Source organism: Rhincodon typus, chromosome 1, assembly GCF_021869965.1.
Source record: "Rhincodon typus isolate 14 chromosome 1, sRhiTyp1.1, whole genome shotgun sequence".
NCBI lineage: Eukaryota > Metazoa > Chordata > Chondrichthyes > Orectolobiformes > Rhincodontidae > Rhincodon > Rhincodon typus.
Window position 1 is genome coordinate 81,645,920 of NC_063332.1, and position 14,621 is coordinate 81,660,540.

At 38.7% G+C, this 14,621-nt stretch overlaps 1 protein-coding gene across 1 annotated transcript in view; it reads left to right on the forward strand.

Moving 5' to 3' along the window:
* Window positions 1–13,330: 13,330 nt before the first annotated feature.
* LOC109930685 (protein YIPF5-like) overlaps window positions 13,331–14,621 on the forward strand; it is a 33,741-nt gene continuing 32,450 nt past the window's right edge. Inside the window, exon 1 of the mRNA XM_048602882.1 lies at window positions 13,331–13,443. Within this exon, the coding sequence (XP_048458839.1) occupies window positions 13,331–13,443 (113 nt within the window). The remainder of the gene's footprint in view (window positions 13,444–14,621) is intronic.

Below are 14,621 nucleotides of genomic sequence, written 5' to 3' on the forward strand. Positions count from 1 at the left end.
ATGTGATGAACATCATCCAGGATGAAGCCACGGGAATGTAAATGTCTCTTTCTACAAGATGTTGATCCTATGTCATTTGAAATATTGTCCAGTTTTAGTCTCCTCACAATATTAAGGCTTTGGAATGAGTATGGTAGGGTGTGCAGAAATTCATTCCTACTATTAAGCAACTTAGTTGAAAATACTGGTTGAATTGGTACCATGCCCACAAACATTTATTCCTACACCACCAAAATTCAACAGCAGCTTGTACCATCCAAAAGATGCACTGCAGAAATTTACAAAGGTTTCTCACACGGCACCTTACAACACTGTGACCACTACCATCTAGAAGGACAAAGGTAGCTGATGCATGAGAATACCACCACTTGAAACTTCCACTCCAAGCCATGTACAATCTGACTTGAAAACATATTGTTGCTTTAGAGTCACTGGGTCAAAATCCTGGGACTTCTTTCCAAACTGCATTGTAGGTCTACCTACATCAAATGGACTACAGCAGTTCTAGAAGACAGCTCACTACCACCTTCTCAAAGGCAATTAGGGATGAGCAATAAATGTTTAGACGATCCAGCAACATGAGTCAACAAAAAAGTTCAAAATGCATTTATTCATCGGGGAAAAGTACTAAAGAAATAAGGATAAAGATTGGACTACTCTAATAGATGCATGTATTAGTGAGAATAGGAATAGGAGGATAGTGTAGATAAATGCTTGGCTGAGGAGCTGGTGCAGGGGAGAAGGATTCACATTTTTGGATCATTGGAATCTCTTCTGGGGTAGAATTGACCTGTATAAGATGGGTTGCACCTAAATTAGAAGGGAACTAATATAATGGTGGGGAGATTTGCTAGAGACACCTGGGAGGATTTAAACTAGTGAAGAAGGGGGTGGGGAGGTTGGATGTGACCGAGAGAGATAGTGAGAAAAAGGGATCAGTCTGAAGCTCATACAGTTGGGAAAAGGAACAAGTCAAATAGTCAAGGTAGGGAGGACCAAAGCAGAGAACGAGGTCGGACTTATAAATTAAACTGTGTTTATTTCAATGCAAGAGGCCTTACAGGTAAGGCAAATGAACTCAGGGCATGGTTGGGAACATGGGACTGGGATATCACAGCTATCATAAAGACATGGCTCAGGGATGGACAGGACTGGCAGTTTAATATTCCAGGGTATAGATGCTATAAGAAGGACAGTAAGGCGGGCAAGATAGGAGGGGGAGTGCAGTTTTTGATTAGGGATAACATTACAGCTGTATTTAGAGAGGATATTCTAGGGAACACACCCAGTGAAGTTGTTTGGGTGGAAATGAGAAGTAAGAAAGGGTTGATCACCTTATTGGGGTTGGACTATCGACCCCCCAGTAGTCAGTGAGAAATTGAGAAGCAAATTTGTAAGGAGATCTCAGTTATCTGTAAGAATAACAGGGTGGTTATGGTAGGGGTTTTTAACTTTCCAAACATTCAGTGGGACTGCCATAGTGTTAAGGAATTGGATGGAGAGGAACTTGTTAAGTATGTACAAGAAAATGTTCTTGTCCAGTTTGTTTGATGTACTGACTAGAGAAGGAGCAAAATTTGACCTACTCTTGGGAAATAAGGCAGGGAAAGTGACTGAAGTGGCAGTCAGGGAGCACTTTTGGGCAAGTGATCATAATTCTATTAGTTTTAAAATAGTGATGGAAAAGGATAGACCTGATCTAAAAGTTAGAATTCTAAATTGGAGGAAGGCCAATTTGGATGGTATTAGGCAAGACCTTTCAAAAGTTGACTTGGGTGGGCGGTGGATATTCAGAGGTAACCGGGTGGCTGCAAAGTGGGAAGCCTTCAAAAATGATATAACGAGAGCCCAGGGACAGTGTGAGGGCAATAGGATTATACTTGAGTGAAATCAGGAGGGCAAAAAGGGAACATGAGATTGTTTTGGCAATTAGGGTTAAGGAAAATCCAAAGGGTTTCTACGAATACATTAAAGACAAAAGATTAACTAGAGAGAGAATAGGGCCTCTTAAAGATCAACAAGACCACCTATGTGCGTAACCGCAGGAGATGAATGAGATATTAAATGTGTATTTTGCATCAGTGTTTACTGTGGAGAAGGATATGAAAGCTAGAGAACTTGGGGAAATAAATAGTGATATCTTGAAAAGTGTCTATATTATAGAAGAGGAGGTGCTGAACATCTAGAAAATGCATAAAGGTGTATAATTGTGGGAAGCTAGGGAAGAGATAGCTGGGCCCCTTGCTGAGATATTTGTATCATTGATAGCCACGGGTAAGGTGCCAGAAGACTGAAGGTTGGCTAACTTGGTGCCATTATTTAAGAAAGGTGGTAAGGAAAAACCAAGGAACTATAGACTGGTGAGCCTGACATCAGTGGTGGATAAGTTGTTGGAGGGGATTCTGAGGGACAGGATTTACATCCAGTTGGAAAGGCAAGGACTAATAGCGATAGTCAACATGATTTTGTGCATGGGAAACCGTGTCTCACTAAATTGATTGAGGTTTTTGAAGAAGTGACGAAGAGGATTCATGAAGGCAGAGCAGTCGTCGTTGTCTATATGGACTTCAGTAAGGCATTCGACAAGGTTCCGCACAGTAGACTTGTTAGCAAGGTTAGCTGACATGGGATACAAGGAGAACTATCCATTTGAATACAAAATTGACTAGAAGGTAGGAGTCAGAGGCTGGTGTCACAGGGATCGGTGCTGGGTCCAGTGCTATTTGTCATTTATATAAATTATTTGGGTGTGAATATAGGAGGTATAGTTAGTCAATTTGCAGATGACAACAAAATTGGTGGTGTAGTGGACAGCGAAGAAGGTACCCTCAGACCCTGATCAGATGTGCCCATGGCTTAAGGAATGGTAGATTGCGTTTAATCTGGATAAATGTGATGTGTTTCATTTTGGAAATGCAAATCAGGGCAGAACTTATACACTTAATGGTAAGATCCTGGGGCGTGTTGCTGAACAAAGAGACCTTGTAGTGCAGGTTCATAGTTCCTTGAAAATGGAGTTGCAGGTGGACAGGTTAGTGTAGAAGACGTTTGGTATGTTTGCTTTTATTGGTCAGTGCATTGAATATAGGAGTTGGAGGTCATGTTGTGGCTGTACAGGACATTGGTTAGGCTACTTTTAGAATACTGCCTTCAATTCTGGTCTCCCTCATACAGGAAAGATGTTGTGAAACTTGAAAGGGTTCAGAAAAGATTTACAGCTATGTTACCAGGGTTGGAGGGTTTGTGCTGGAGGGAGAAGCTGAATAGTCTGGGGCTCTTCTCCCTGTAGTGTCAGAGGCTGAGAGGTGACCTTATAGAGATTTATAAAATCACAAGGGACATGGATAGGGTGAATAGTAAGGCTTCTTTCTCCAGGGTAGAGGAGTCCAAACCAAGAGGACATAGGTTTAAGGTGAGAGGGGAAAGATTTAAAAGGAACCTAGAGGGCAACTTTTTCTTGCGGAGAGTATAGAATGAGCTGCCAGAGGAAGTGGTGGAGGCTGGTACAATTACAACATTTATAGGGCATCTGGATGAGTACATGAATCAGAAGAGTTTAGTGGGATATGTGCCAAACGCTGGCAAACGGGACTAGATTAATTTAGGATATCTGTTAAGCATGGATGAGTTGGACGAGAGGGCCTGTTTCTGTGCTGTACATCTCTATGACTCTATGACTCTATATATCTCCAAAGGTACATGAGCGACACTATGAAATGAAGGCTCAAGTAAACAAAGTGCAGTAGGGTCTATTCTCAATTAATAGATTTGAATATTTATTAGATAAAGTATGTAATTTTGTCTTCCTACAAGATGTTGATCAGATTTCCTTTGAAATACTTCCAGTTCTAGTCTCCTCACAATATTAAGGCTTTGGAAAGAGTGTGACAGGGTGTGCAAAAACTCATTCCTAGCATAAAGCATCTTAGTTGAAAATACTGATTGAATGAGTTAAGGTACTGGAATAAGAGAAATCAAGACCTGAGGGTGATCTGGTTGAGGTTTTTTAAGGTAATAAAGGGAATATATTATGTTCCAGTTAAAAGATTTTATTTTCAATTATATATATGCTTAGAAGGAGTGGGAAGGTTCCAACCTGTGGTATTAGGCCAAGACTAAAAATGTCAAAAGATGAATCTTCTCCCATATATGGCAGACCTCTGGCAATGGCTGCCCAGGCAGTGGGTGCATCGCTTCAAGTGAGAGCTGGATTTGTTGACTGAGCTGGCTATCAACTGGTTTTCACGGTAGATATTTCAGAAAATTCAGAACAGGAGTGATCTTCTGGACTAGTTTTGATTGCATAGATAAGTGGGAGAAGTATTTACTTGTTATATTTTACGTCCAACGGTGCCATGTTTTCAATGTTTCTTGACTTCTGCAGGAGGCCACTTAATTTTGATGAGTCAGGAACGTATGAGCTGAACAACATTTCGGCAATCTGCATGTGTAGTATGAAGGGTTACTTTTGATATGCAGATAAGACACTGAAACATCATCATAGGAAGCAGTGCAACCATATGATGTGCTCTTGTTGTCTCACAAGCTCATGGCAATTCAAAGTTCATATTAGATGTTGAAACTGTTGCTAAATAAAAGTTTTTGTTTCTAATCATACCTCAGCAAACTTTGTAAATATTATTTAGCAACACCTAGAAGACATTAAGAAAACAACCACCAACAATAGTATAGGATGAACCACAGAGTATTTTTTATGTCCATTATTATTCAGACCTGCACCTATTTTTACTAGCATACAACTGATTTTATGCTTATAAATGTAAAGTACTTCCAAGCCTAGTATTTTTGAATTTTAATGTAATCTTTTCAGTTGGTTCCACTCTTATGTTTGAGAAATTTCCAAGGTTGGACTATCTAAAGTTAACACCAGTGGCTGTAGAAATACAGGGCAAAAGTACACAGCTACCTTTATCAATTTAATTCTATTGTCATCATCTAAACAGGAAAAAAAGTTGAACACAAATTATTCAGTTGTACTAAAAATATTTTTACATCTGAACGTTAGCCTTTGTTCAATGACAGCTCATTCACCTATGAATCATAAGGTTTTCAGTTTAAGTTGAGGGCAACAGGTAAGTGATTGGCTGGTGGCATTTTGCTATTTCTTTAAAAATTCCTGTAGAAGGTGTTCCCCAATTTACGAACATCTGACTTGCAAATGCTCGTACTTATGAACATGATCCCATACACATGGGAGGGGGAGGTGCCAGTCTTGTGGTATTATCACTGGACCTGTGTCATGTTCTGAGGAACCAGGTTCAAATCCCATCATATTAGATGCTGGAATTTAATTTCACTTTTAAAAAAATCTGGAATTAAGTGTCATCTAATGATGACTAGAATCCATTGTCAATTGTCGAAAAACCCCATCTGGTTTACAAGTGTCCTTTAGGAAGAAACTACTGTCCTTACCTAGTCTGGCCGAGGCAATGTAGTTGACACTTAATGCACTCTGGGTAATTAAGGATGCACAATTAACACTGGCTTAACCAGCAACACTCTCATTGCATGAATAAAAAAAGGTTTTAATTTTAAAAACCTTCCATATGAACATTTGACATGCATACAAACAGTTGCTTTCCAATTTCCTGCATTGTGTTCTCACTTGCGTACAAATTGACCTGTGAAAAGACCCCAGAATGGAACCCATTTGCAATCTGGGGACTACTTGTAATTAGTTGTTAATTGTAAGGAAGGAATAGTTCAAAGATAGTGATATCACAGCAAAGTCCTATGTTGATTGGTCAGTGAATATCTACTTTCAGTATGAAAATATCTAAATTAATTTTTTTTAGGAATAGCCAGATCACAGAAAAATGTACATATTTTTCATAATTCTTAAGTATCTACCTTATTGGTAAAGAAGGAGTAACTGATTGGTGAGCAACGGTGAGTAATTCTACTTTCTAGTCTTCAGTTCATAGCATATACTATATTTACATATAATAAATGTTTAAGGCATGGCAGGGTAGCTCAGCCAAGTGAAACTTCCATCCTGTGGCATGTGGAGAGGTGTGGACACTTATGTGGCCCTAGCAAATATGGTGCAGGAGGTGTCATCAGCTGCAGAATCCTGAGCTCTAGGTTCAGATCTACAACTGGAGAATGGAGGAAGAAGGGATTCAGAAGAAGGGCCACTGGACCAGAAACATTAACTCTGTTTCTCTCCACATATGCTGACCAGACTTGCTGAGTTTTTCCAACAATTTCTGTGTTTGTCCAGTGAGTCTCTCTTGCTTACTAACTGCTTTTCAATTTTTGATACAGATGAGAGTGCTGATTCCTCAGAGGAAGGTAGCAAGTGCCAAGTTTGTGGCATCACAAGTGATTCAGCTGCACAAGTAAGGAGGGATGGAGGGAAGTAAAAAGTGGAAAACTATAGTAGTAGGACAGTCAATGGTTAGGGGAACAGGCAGGCATTTTTTATATTAAGGGTTAATTGAAAACTTTTAAGTTAGAAATCAAAGCATATAATTTGCAAACATAATATGGCTTCAAATCATGTAATTAAATCAGCATTGTAATAAGGCTTCAGATCAAAAACTCATACAATCATATAAATACATGCTTAAAATAAGGTTAATGAAAAATATTGAATGTTTCAAGGTCAGTTATACACAAAGGTAAAGAGAAGTCGTACAAAATTAAAGAGTATACAGTCAGTCAAATATAACAAGATGTGAAAGGGTAAAACCTGAACTTTTTACCAGAAATTAAAAGTTAACATCTCCAGAGAGTCCATTAACTAGCAATATCCAAAAGGGGAGGTGTTTTGTGGAACCAAAGATATGAAAAGCATTATATCTCCTTCTCAGTTATCCTGCTGAATTCAGTTTTGTGTAGAAAAGGGATAGCAGATTATTTTAAATTTTGGTACTCACTCCATGTACTCAGAATTAGAAAGAAATGGAATCAATGGTTCAAGTCTTATGACTCTTTTCAGAATTGAAGAGAGCTTGGAAATGATGGTTTCTGTGCTGTTGTCAAAGGGGAAAGAGGAATAAATGGAACAGATGGCGAGGGTGTTCAGTCCAAAAGACAAAGGGAGTGCTATTGGCAATATTGATAGATATAAGTGAAGAATAGATATTAATGTGAGCTGTTAATAGCAGAAAATAAATCAGCTCTGCCAGGAGCAAATGCATGCAAACAAGACACTGGCAGGAGAACGAAGCGGGGGGTAATCAAAGTGGCAAAGTTCATGGTCTGAAGTTGTTGAACTCAATGTTGAATCCTGAAGGCTGTAAAAATGCTGATATGAAAAATGAGGTGCTGTTCCTCCAGCTTGTATTTGGCTGTGCTGGAATGCTGCATCAGACCTGAGGCAGAAATGTCAGCAAGAGGCATAGAGTCGTAGTGTTTTCACAACACAGAACAAGGCCCTTCAACCCATCATGTCCATCCCAGTCATCAAATATGTGTCTATTCTAATCCCATTTTCCAGCACTTGGTCCATACTGTTGCTTTCTATTGTATTTCAAATGTGACAGTTCCAGCCTCTATCAGCCTTTTAGGCAGTGAGTTCCAGATACCCATCACCATCTGGGTGAAAAGCTATTTCCTCAGATCCCCTCTAAATCTCCATATTAGGTCCAACCTAATATTAAGTGGACATTGAGAAATGTTTTAAAACATTTAAATATGTAATAGATATGTCATACTTTTAAATAAATTAATGCAGTGATTGACGTGATTGTACTGAGTTCACAGTATGAAAAATATCTAAATGATAATGTTTAAGTTTAGAATGTTTGTAGATATTGAATTTAAAATGTTATAGTGGACTTTAAATTACAAGTGGCAGGCTGTGTTATAGTTGTTGACTAAGTTGACTGAAGTCTATAATTAGAGCTTTATAAATAGCATTTAGGCCCTCTTGTCTAGTAGTCAATCAATGCTCGTGTCTGCTTGTTCAACATACTTTCTTAGTTCTGCCCAAAAACAGGTTATATTCTTCATTGGTTGCTTTATGTAAGGTATGTACAATTGACAATTTCACAGTTAAGAAGTTGGAAATATATCTTTGTTATCTAGTTGCTGAGTAAGCACCTGACAATCAACATAGGCAAGATTGTAGTTAGTAGGTAATGTCAACACTACAAAAGTTTTCTGTAAGATATGTCAAGTACTTGTTTCAGTCTACTTCTGAATTTGTCACAATAATACCGTATGTGTGAGTATTTATAGATGAGATAAAAAGCATTAGTCTCTGCAGAACTTTATTTAAAAAGATTTATTTCCAAACTTAATTTTGATTTTTTTAATTGATCAGTTAATAGTTTGATAAACTATGAAGGTGTAAGTTTCCTATGTTATGGATTTATTGGAACTATCGTGTGTTTGTTATAGTCATGTTTAAAATGAAAGCGTTGCTTGGTCCTGACAGACTTGACATTTGGCCACTTGGTTTTGCTGGCAGAAACAGGTGTTCATGTTGCATGTGACAACCTGATTCCTCAAGAAAAACATTAAAATTGATTGAGGTAGTTGTGATTAAAATGTGTATTGTCATTTAAATTACACATTTAATTAGACTCTCAATTTTGTTTTTGCTGTGACGTTTTAGATTACATAATAAGGAATTTTTTTCTGAAATCAATTAATTCATTTGTAGTTTATGAGCACTATGTAGATTATCGTACTATGCAAACATCTTGAGCATTTTTCTGGCAATCTTCCATTCTTCGCCCTATTAATTATACATCTGGGCTCAATGGCGATCCATCTCAAGTAACGCCAAGCTGGAGAAGTAGAACTGCTCACCACTGCTGGGAACTTCCCAACACTCATGCTGCTGCTGTCCTATTTCAAACCCAGCTGCACACCAGTTCACATACTGCAACCCAGGACTGGTTGTCACACAGTGGTACTTGAGCATCTACATTCAGGACATTGCCCAGAAAGTGAAGTTAACTCCTCAGTTCTCCAGCAGGGACCTGGAGAAGAGCAGGGTGTTGGAGAGGAGGCTGGTACTCTGTCATGCTGATTGGCAAGAGAAGCCATGCCATCAAACCCAGAGAGCAGCCCAGGTCTGAATTGTGTCTTGGGTAAAATACAATGCACAGCAGTACAGAAAGAAGCTGAATATCCTTCTGCACTCCATATGAGTAAGTGCTGATATTTTTTCTCTGCTATCTTCACTCTCACAAGGCCACCACTCTAACTCTGTCATTGGGGATGCCTCTCACCAAAGTTCATGCATCTCATAGCTACATTTCTTAATGCTCACTCACTTTGCACTTTCTTGGAGCCTGCGATCCCTGTGACCTGCATTGATTTTAGTGCAGAGAGGGGAGAGAGGCAGTTTGTCACAGTGGGGTGCACTGAATAATCAAGAGAGTAGGCATATTGCTGTATAGCTGCATTAATGTGACACCCACTCCATGTACTAGAAGTTGACATGGCGAATACACTGCATGTGCATCAAGTAAATGGCCATGTTGGAAAGTCAAAAGGACCAGTCTTTAACGAGGTCACGGACAATTATAGTGAGTCAGGAGGTACATTCGCACTCACCATGGGCTCGTCTGTTTCCAGTCCAGGAATTTCCCCACTGTCAGTCAGGTGCTTGGTACTACCAGAGTCTGGGAATTGTGGAATCGTGTCTTTGTGGCCCATGGAATGGGTCACAGTTAATCTTGAAAGTCAGATACAACCAATCTGGAAATCACAGGGAGGTCATTCAGCGGTTATGATGCTGTCAGTCCAGTATGTGGCCCAAATCTTCTTTCAATAAGACAAAGGGTGGGGTAGAGTACGATGGAAGTGAATGGAAGAGCAGTTAGAGGTGATGTACATGCAGGAGAGTTGATAAGGTATCCTGTTGAGGGAACAGGAAGTGCAGAGCCATAGAAGGGTTCGTAGTTTTGGGGATATGAGCTAAGGGGTGTTTGGAATAATGAGAGCTATAGTCAATCAGCTTGGGTGAGAGGCATGTTCAATTTCAGGATTAGAGTGAACAGGGCCTATGAGTGTGAAGTAGACGCAGTGTTATCGTTCACTAGCGGCTTCAGTAGGATGTAACAAATATTCTGAGCTAAGTGATTAAAATTAATACATTTACTGGTGGGAGATATATATTAAGCGGCGATGAGTGTATTGAGTGGTAAATTAATATATTGAGCTTTAAATATATGTTAGCAGTAGATAAATATGTACATACATATAATCATTAAATATATATAAGACAGTAAATGTATTTTGACAAGAAGTCTCACAACCTTTTGCCTGATGGGGACCCCGCTTTGTGACTGCTGGTTTGGAGAACTCACGGTTCGTGATCCCGGTCCAAGATGAAGTCCAACAGCATGTCACGCAGATGTTGAGTTAGCAACAAGTCTCACAACCTTCTTACAGTCACAAATCCCGGCCAAGATGAAGTCCACTGAATTGGGCAAAGCCCTTGATTTTAGTACTAGTCTGAATTGAAGATTACATGCTGTATCATCATTTTGTGGTACTTTCAGTACTTATTCCAGATATTCTATCATACAGAAAAACATCTCCAGGTGGCTCCATGTGACAGCCCAGCAGGACAATCTCACAGACAGTTTGGTATTATGTGGTCATCTCTCAGTCGAAACAGGCTGTTTCATCTTAGGCCTGTTTTCCACGTACTTTTCCACTTTATTTCAAATGCTCATTGTCATGTCTGTTTAACCCTTAATAATGAGCACTTAATAATCTGTTCTGAAGATATCATTTTTGATCCTTCCACTACAAGTGGGACGATGGTGGCACTTGCCCTCGCACAGTGCAGAAAATCATTAACCTTCACCCTGCACCGCAGTACATTGTGTTTCATCTGGGACACTGCACTGACTAGGGCAAATTTCTCAATTCAGACTGACTTAAATCTTCTGGCATAGCCTCCTTTGCTGGTCAGCGGGAATACACACTAACCTCCTCTCTGTTATCATGTCCATCATCAGCACTATGTCTCTGTCGGTGAACCAAAGAGTTAACTTGCCTTTCTCAGTCCTTACCTTCAGGAGAACAATATAGGATCACAATGTGAAGGGTTTGCAGTGCCTGAAACATTGTGGAATTGCTATCTAAATATAGCACTAGTGGTGTGAACATATCAAAATCCCAGCAGCAGTGAGCCTCTCCTGCTATGCGTTTCCATGAGACAGGCACCGTAGAGGCCAGCTGCATAATTAATAAGGAGAAGAGCAGAAGATTGCATGAGAAGAGTCACCATGGGCCATGAATCTCACTTAAAAAAACCCACTTTGCTTAAAAATGGGAAATTCAGCTCAATGCTTTGAAAATTCCAGAAATAACTCAATTATTTTCCAAAAGCAACTCTTTCTCCACAATTTACCTCACTGTATCAATTCCCTTTTCATGACTGACTGAATAAACTAAGTACGGTCGGTGTTTAAGTTCTCGTTCTGAGGGCAAATTCATATAATATTCAACTAAATAGTACTTATTGGCCCAGGTTGCCACCAATGATAATTCACCATTTGATAGTAATAACATATTTGTGAATCCTTATTAACTATTAATTAATTGTGCATTATTATAGCCTAAAGTGCATTGTAGGATAATTCTGCTTCAGGTATTTCAACAGTTAGCTTTACAAGTAATTTCCTATGCGAATTTCTTTAGTTATATCACAGACTTTCTTCCTGATTTCTATATCCATGTCATCCCCCTGACTAGAGAACACCAACCCTAAGTATTCATTTAGAACCCTACATAGATTGTCTGGTTTGTACACAAATGGTGGTCCTTAATGGGCTCAACTCTTTCCCTCGTTATCCTTTTACCCTTATGTACCTGTAAAACAATATAGGATTTTCCTCTATTTTACCTACTAGTATCCTTTCACCACATTTTAGCTGTCCTAATCTTTTTCTTTTAAGATTCACTCTTCCACATTCTGTATTCCTCTAGGCTTCTACTGTTTTGAACTCTCAGTACTGCACTAAACCTTCCTTTTTCTCTCAATCCAGTGCTGTATATCCCTTGATATCCAATGTTCACAGGGTTTGATGGTCCCACCGTTTTTCTTTATTGGAATATTTTGGCCCTGTACGCTCCATATTTACTTTCTGAATGCATCTGCCTGAGACATATTTACAGCCGTCTCTGCCCAAATTATATCTTATCTTATTAAAATCAACCTTTCCCCAGTTGAGAACCTTAATTACAGGCCAATCCTTGTCCTATTCTGTGCCTGATCAGAGGATTGAACATTCAGAAGGGAAGGCCACTGAAAACCATTCCTGCTGTTGCTTTTAAACCCCTATGGTCTCCATTCCATGAGACCTCCACCTACCCCACAAAAGAAATCACCTCTTCTGTGGTCACTCCATCAGTCTGGGAGTCCTGGACCAACAAGATCCAGGGCCTCATCCCTGGTTGCTGAGTGTTAGAGCCACCAGTCTCTGAATGGTCAGCAATTAGGTGCTTGATTACAAGAAGGTCAAGTGCACTTTCAGAACCTAACAGGGCATGGGTTTCTTTCTGCTAACTCTCTCACTTTTGGACTCATTTGAAGGTGGGGACATAGTGTCCAAAAACAGAAAACTCTGGAAATACTCAGTAGAATAGGCAGCATCAATGTATTTAGAAGCAGGATTATAGTTTAAGATCTGAGGGCACATTGATCTGAATTATTAATTTTGGCTTCTGTATCCATGGATGCTGTTTGCCTTACTGAGTATTTCCAGTATTTTATGCTTTGTTTCCTTTCTGTTATTTGAAACAGCACATATTTTAATTTTTTCGCAAGAATAATCGTTTAAAGATGTTATTTTCAAAGTTTCTCCTTCTGACACAAAAAAAGTGAAATTATGTTGCCCAAAACAAAATCCGTCTGTGTGCTTCTGTAAATGTCTGCCCATTAATGTCTAACTATGAACAGTATTAACCTAAGCTGCATGGTCCAAGAGCATGTTTTCTTACCAATCGGTACTGGAAGGATATACCAAACAATTAATTAGACGTATAGTGTATTGCTCAGTGGCATAAATGTAGATTGTCCTGTTGTGCACCATCCCAGATACTACATAAGGTACTTTTAGTTCATCAAAAATTTGAGCCATCATTAAAACTAATTCTTGCAGTGAATGTGAGTAAGGAGTCTTAGGAAATTAATCCGATTACTAACATCACTTTATTATTGTTATTCCACATCCTCTGCCTCTGAAGAAGATTAAATATTCTATTGACAATTTTATATTTCACCCTTTCCCAGAATAATCTGCTGATGATAATTAATTTAAACACAAAAGATTTAATTATATTTTTTGCTGTTTTCCTGTTTCTTTTTTATATTTTTCTGTTTTCTTTTAGAATGTCTTCCTTTGAACAGTTTAATCCAGAATTTTACCAATCAAATTATGATATTAATGACCAGCAGCAAACTTCCTATAACTATGGAGGTAGCAGTGGTCCTGATTCAAGTAGGTAAGGAAATTTATGCGGTTAAATATTATGTAGTTAATGGGTCCTTGTCAGGTTTGTACACATTGCGAACTTCCTCACACCTTTCTTCATCTAACCCATCAACATTAATCCTCCCTCAACAAAATTGCTGGAGAAACTCAGCAGGTCTGGCAACATCTGTGGGTTCACTCAACTTGGAATGTTAACAATGTTTTCTTTCCACAGATGCTGCCAGACCTGCTGAGTTTCTCTAGCAATTGCTGTTTTTGTTTCAGATTTCCAGCCTCCGCAGTTCTTTATTTTATTCTAACATTAACTTTCTATTCTTTCTCCCTCTTTTGCTTATCTAACTTCCCCTTAAATGCAAACACACCATTTTCATTGATTACTCCTTGAGTTACTGAATTCCAAATGTTAATTGCCTACTGAAGTCTCTCCTGAATTCCTAATTTGATTTTTTTGGTGTCTATCTTCTAGTTATGGTGACTAATTTTGGTCTCTTCCACAAAAAATTCTTCTGTAATCTTAAAAGACCTCCTCCACTTGTGTTACTGTGGTAACATATTTTGATTTCAGTTACAAATCTAATTTGTGATAAAGCCTTCTGAAAATCCAAACTTACCACTACAACTGCAAAACTGTTTTTGAGGTTCCTCATCAAGAATAATGAATCAATGTACATGTCCATTCTCTAAAATAACTTTCATGATGTAATTTCATTGAGAAAGATAAAAAAGAAATTGACTGGTTGATGGATTTATTGTTATCATAAGTACTGGAATACAGTGAAAAGTATTAGTTTGCACGCTATACAGGGAGATCATACCATACAAAGTGCATCAGGGTAGATTTTAGATTTAAATTTAGGTTTAATTTCTATTGTCACATGTACTCAAATATGGGGTACAAGAGTACAGTGCAAAGTGTATAATGTCACCAAATACGGTGCCATTTTAGGTACAAAGTACCTCGGTACAAAATCTTACTGAAAGAAATAGAAAAACAAAGTAACAGAACAGAGAGCAGAATATAGTGCTACAGCCACAGAGAAGGTGCAGCAAGCGAGGTCAGAATTAACACTTGAGAGATCCATTCAAAAATCTAATAACAATGGAGAAAAAGCTGTTCTTGAATCAATTTGTTTATGTATTCAAACTTTTATATCTTCTGCTTGACGGAAAAGGGTGGAAGAGAGTACA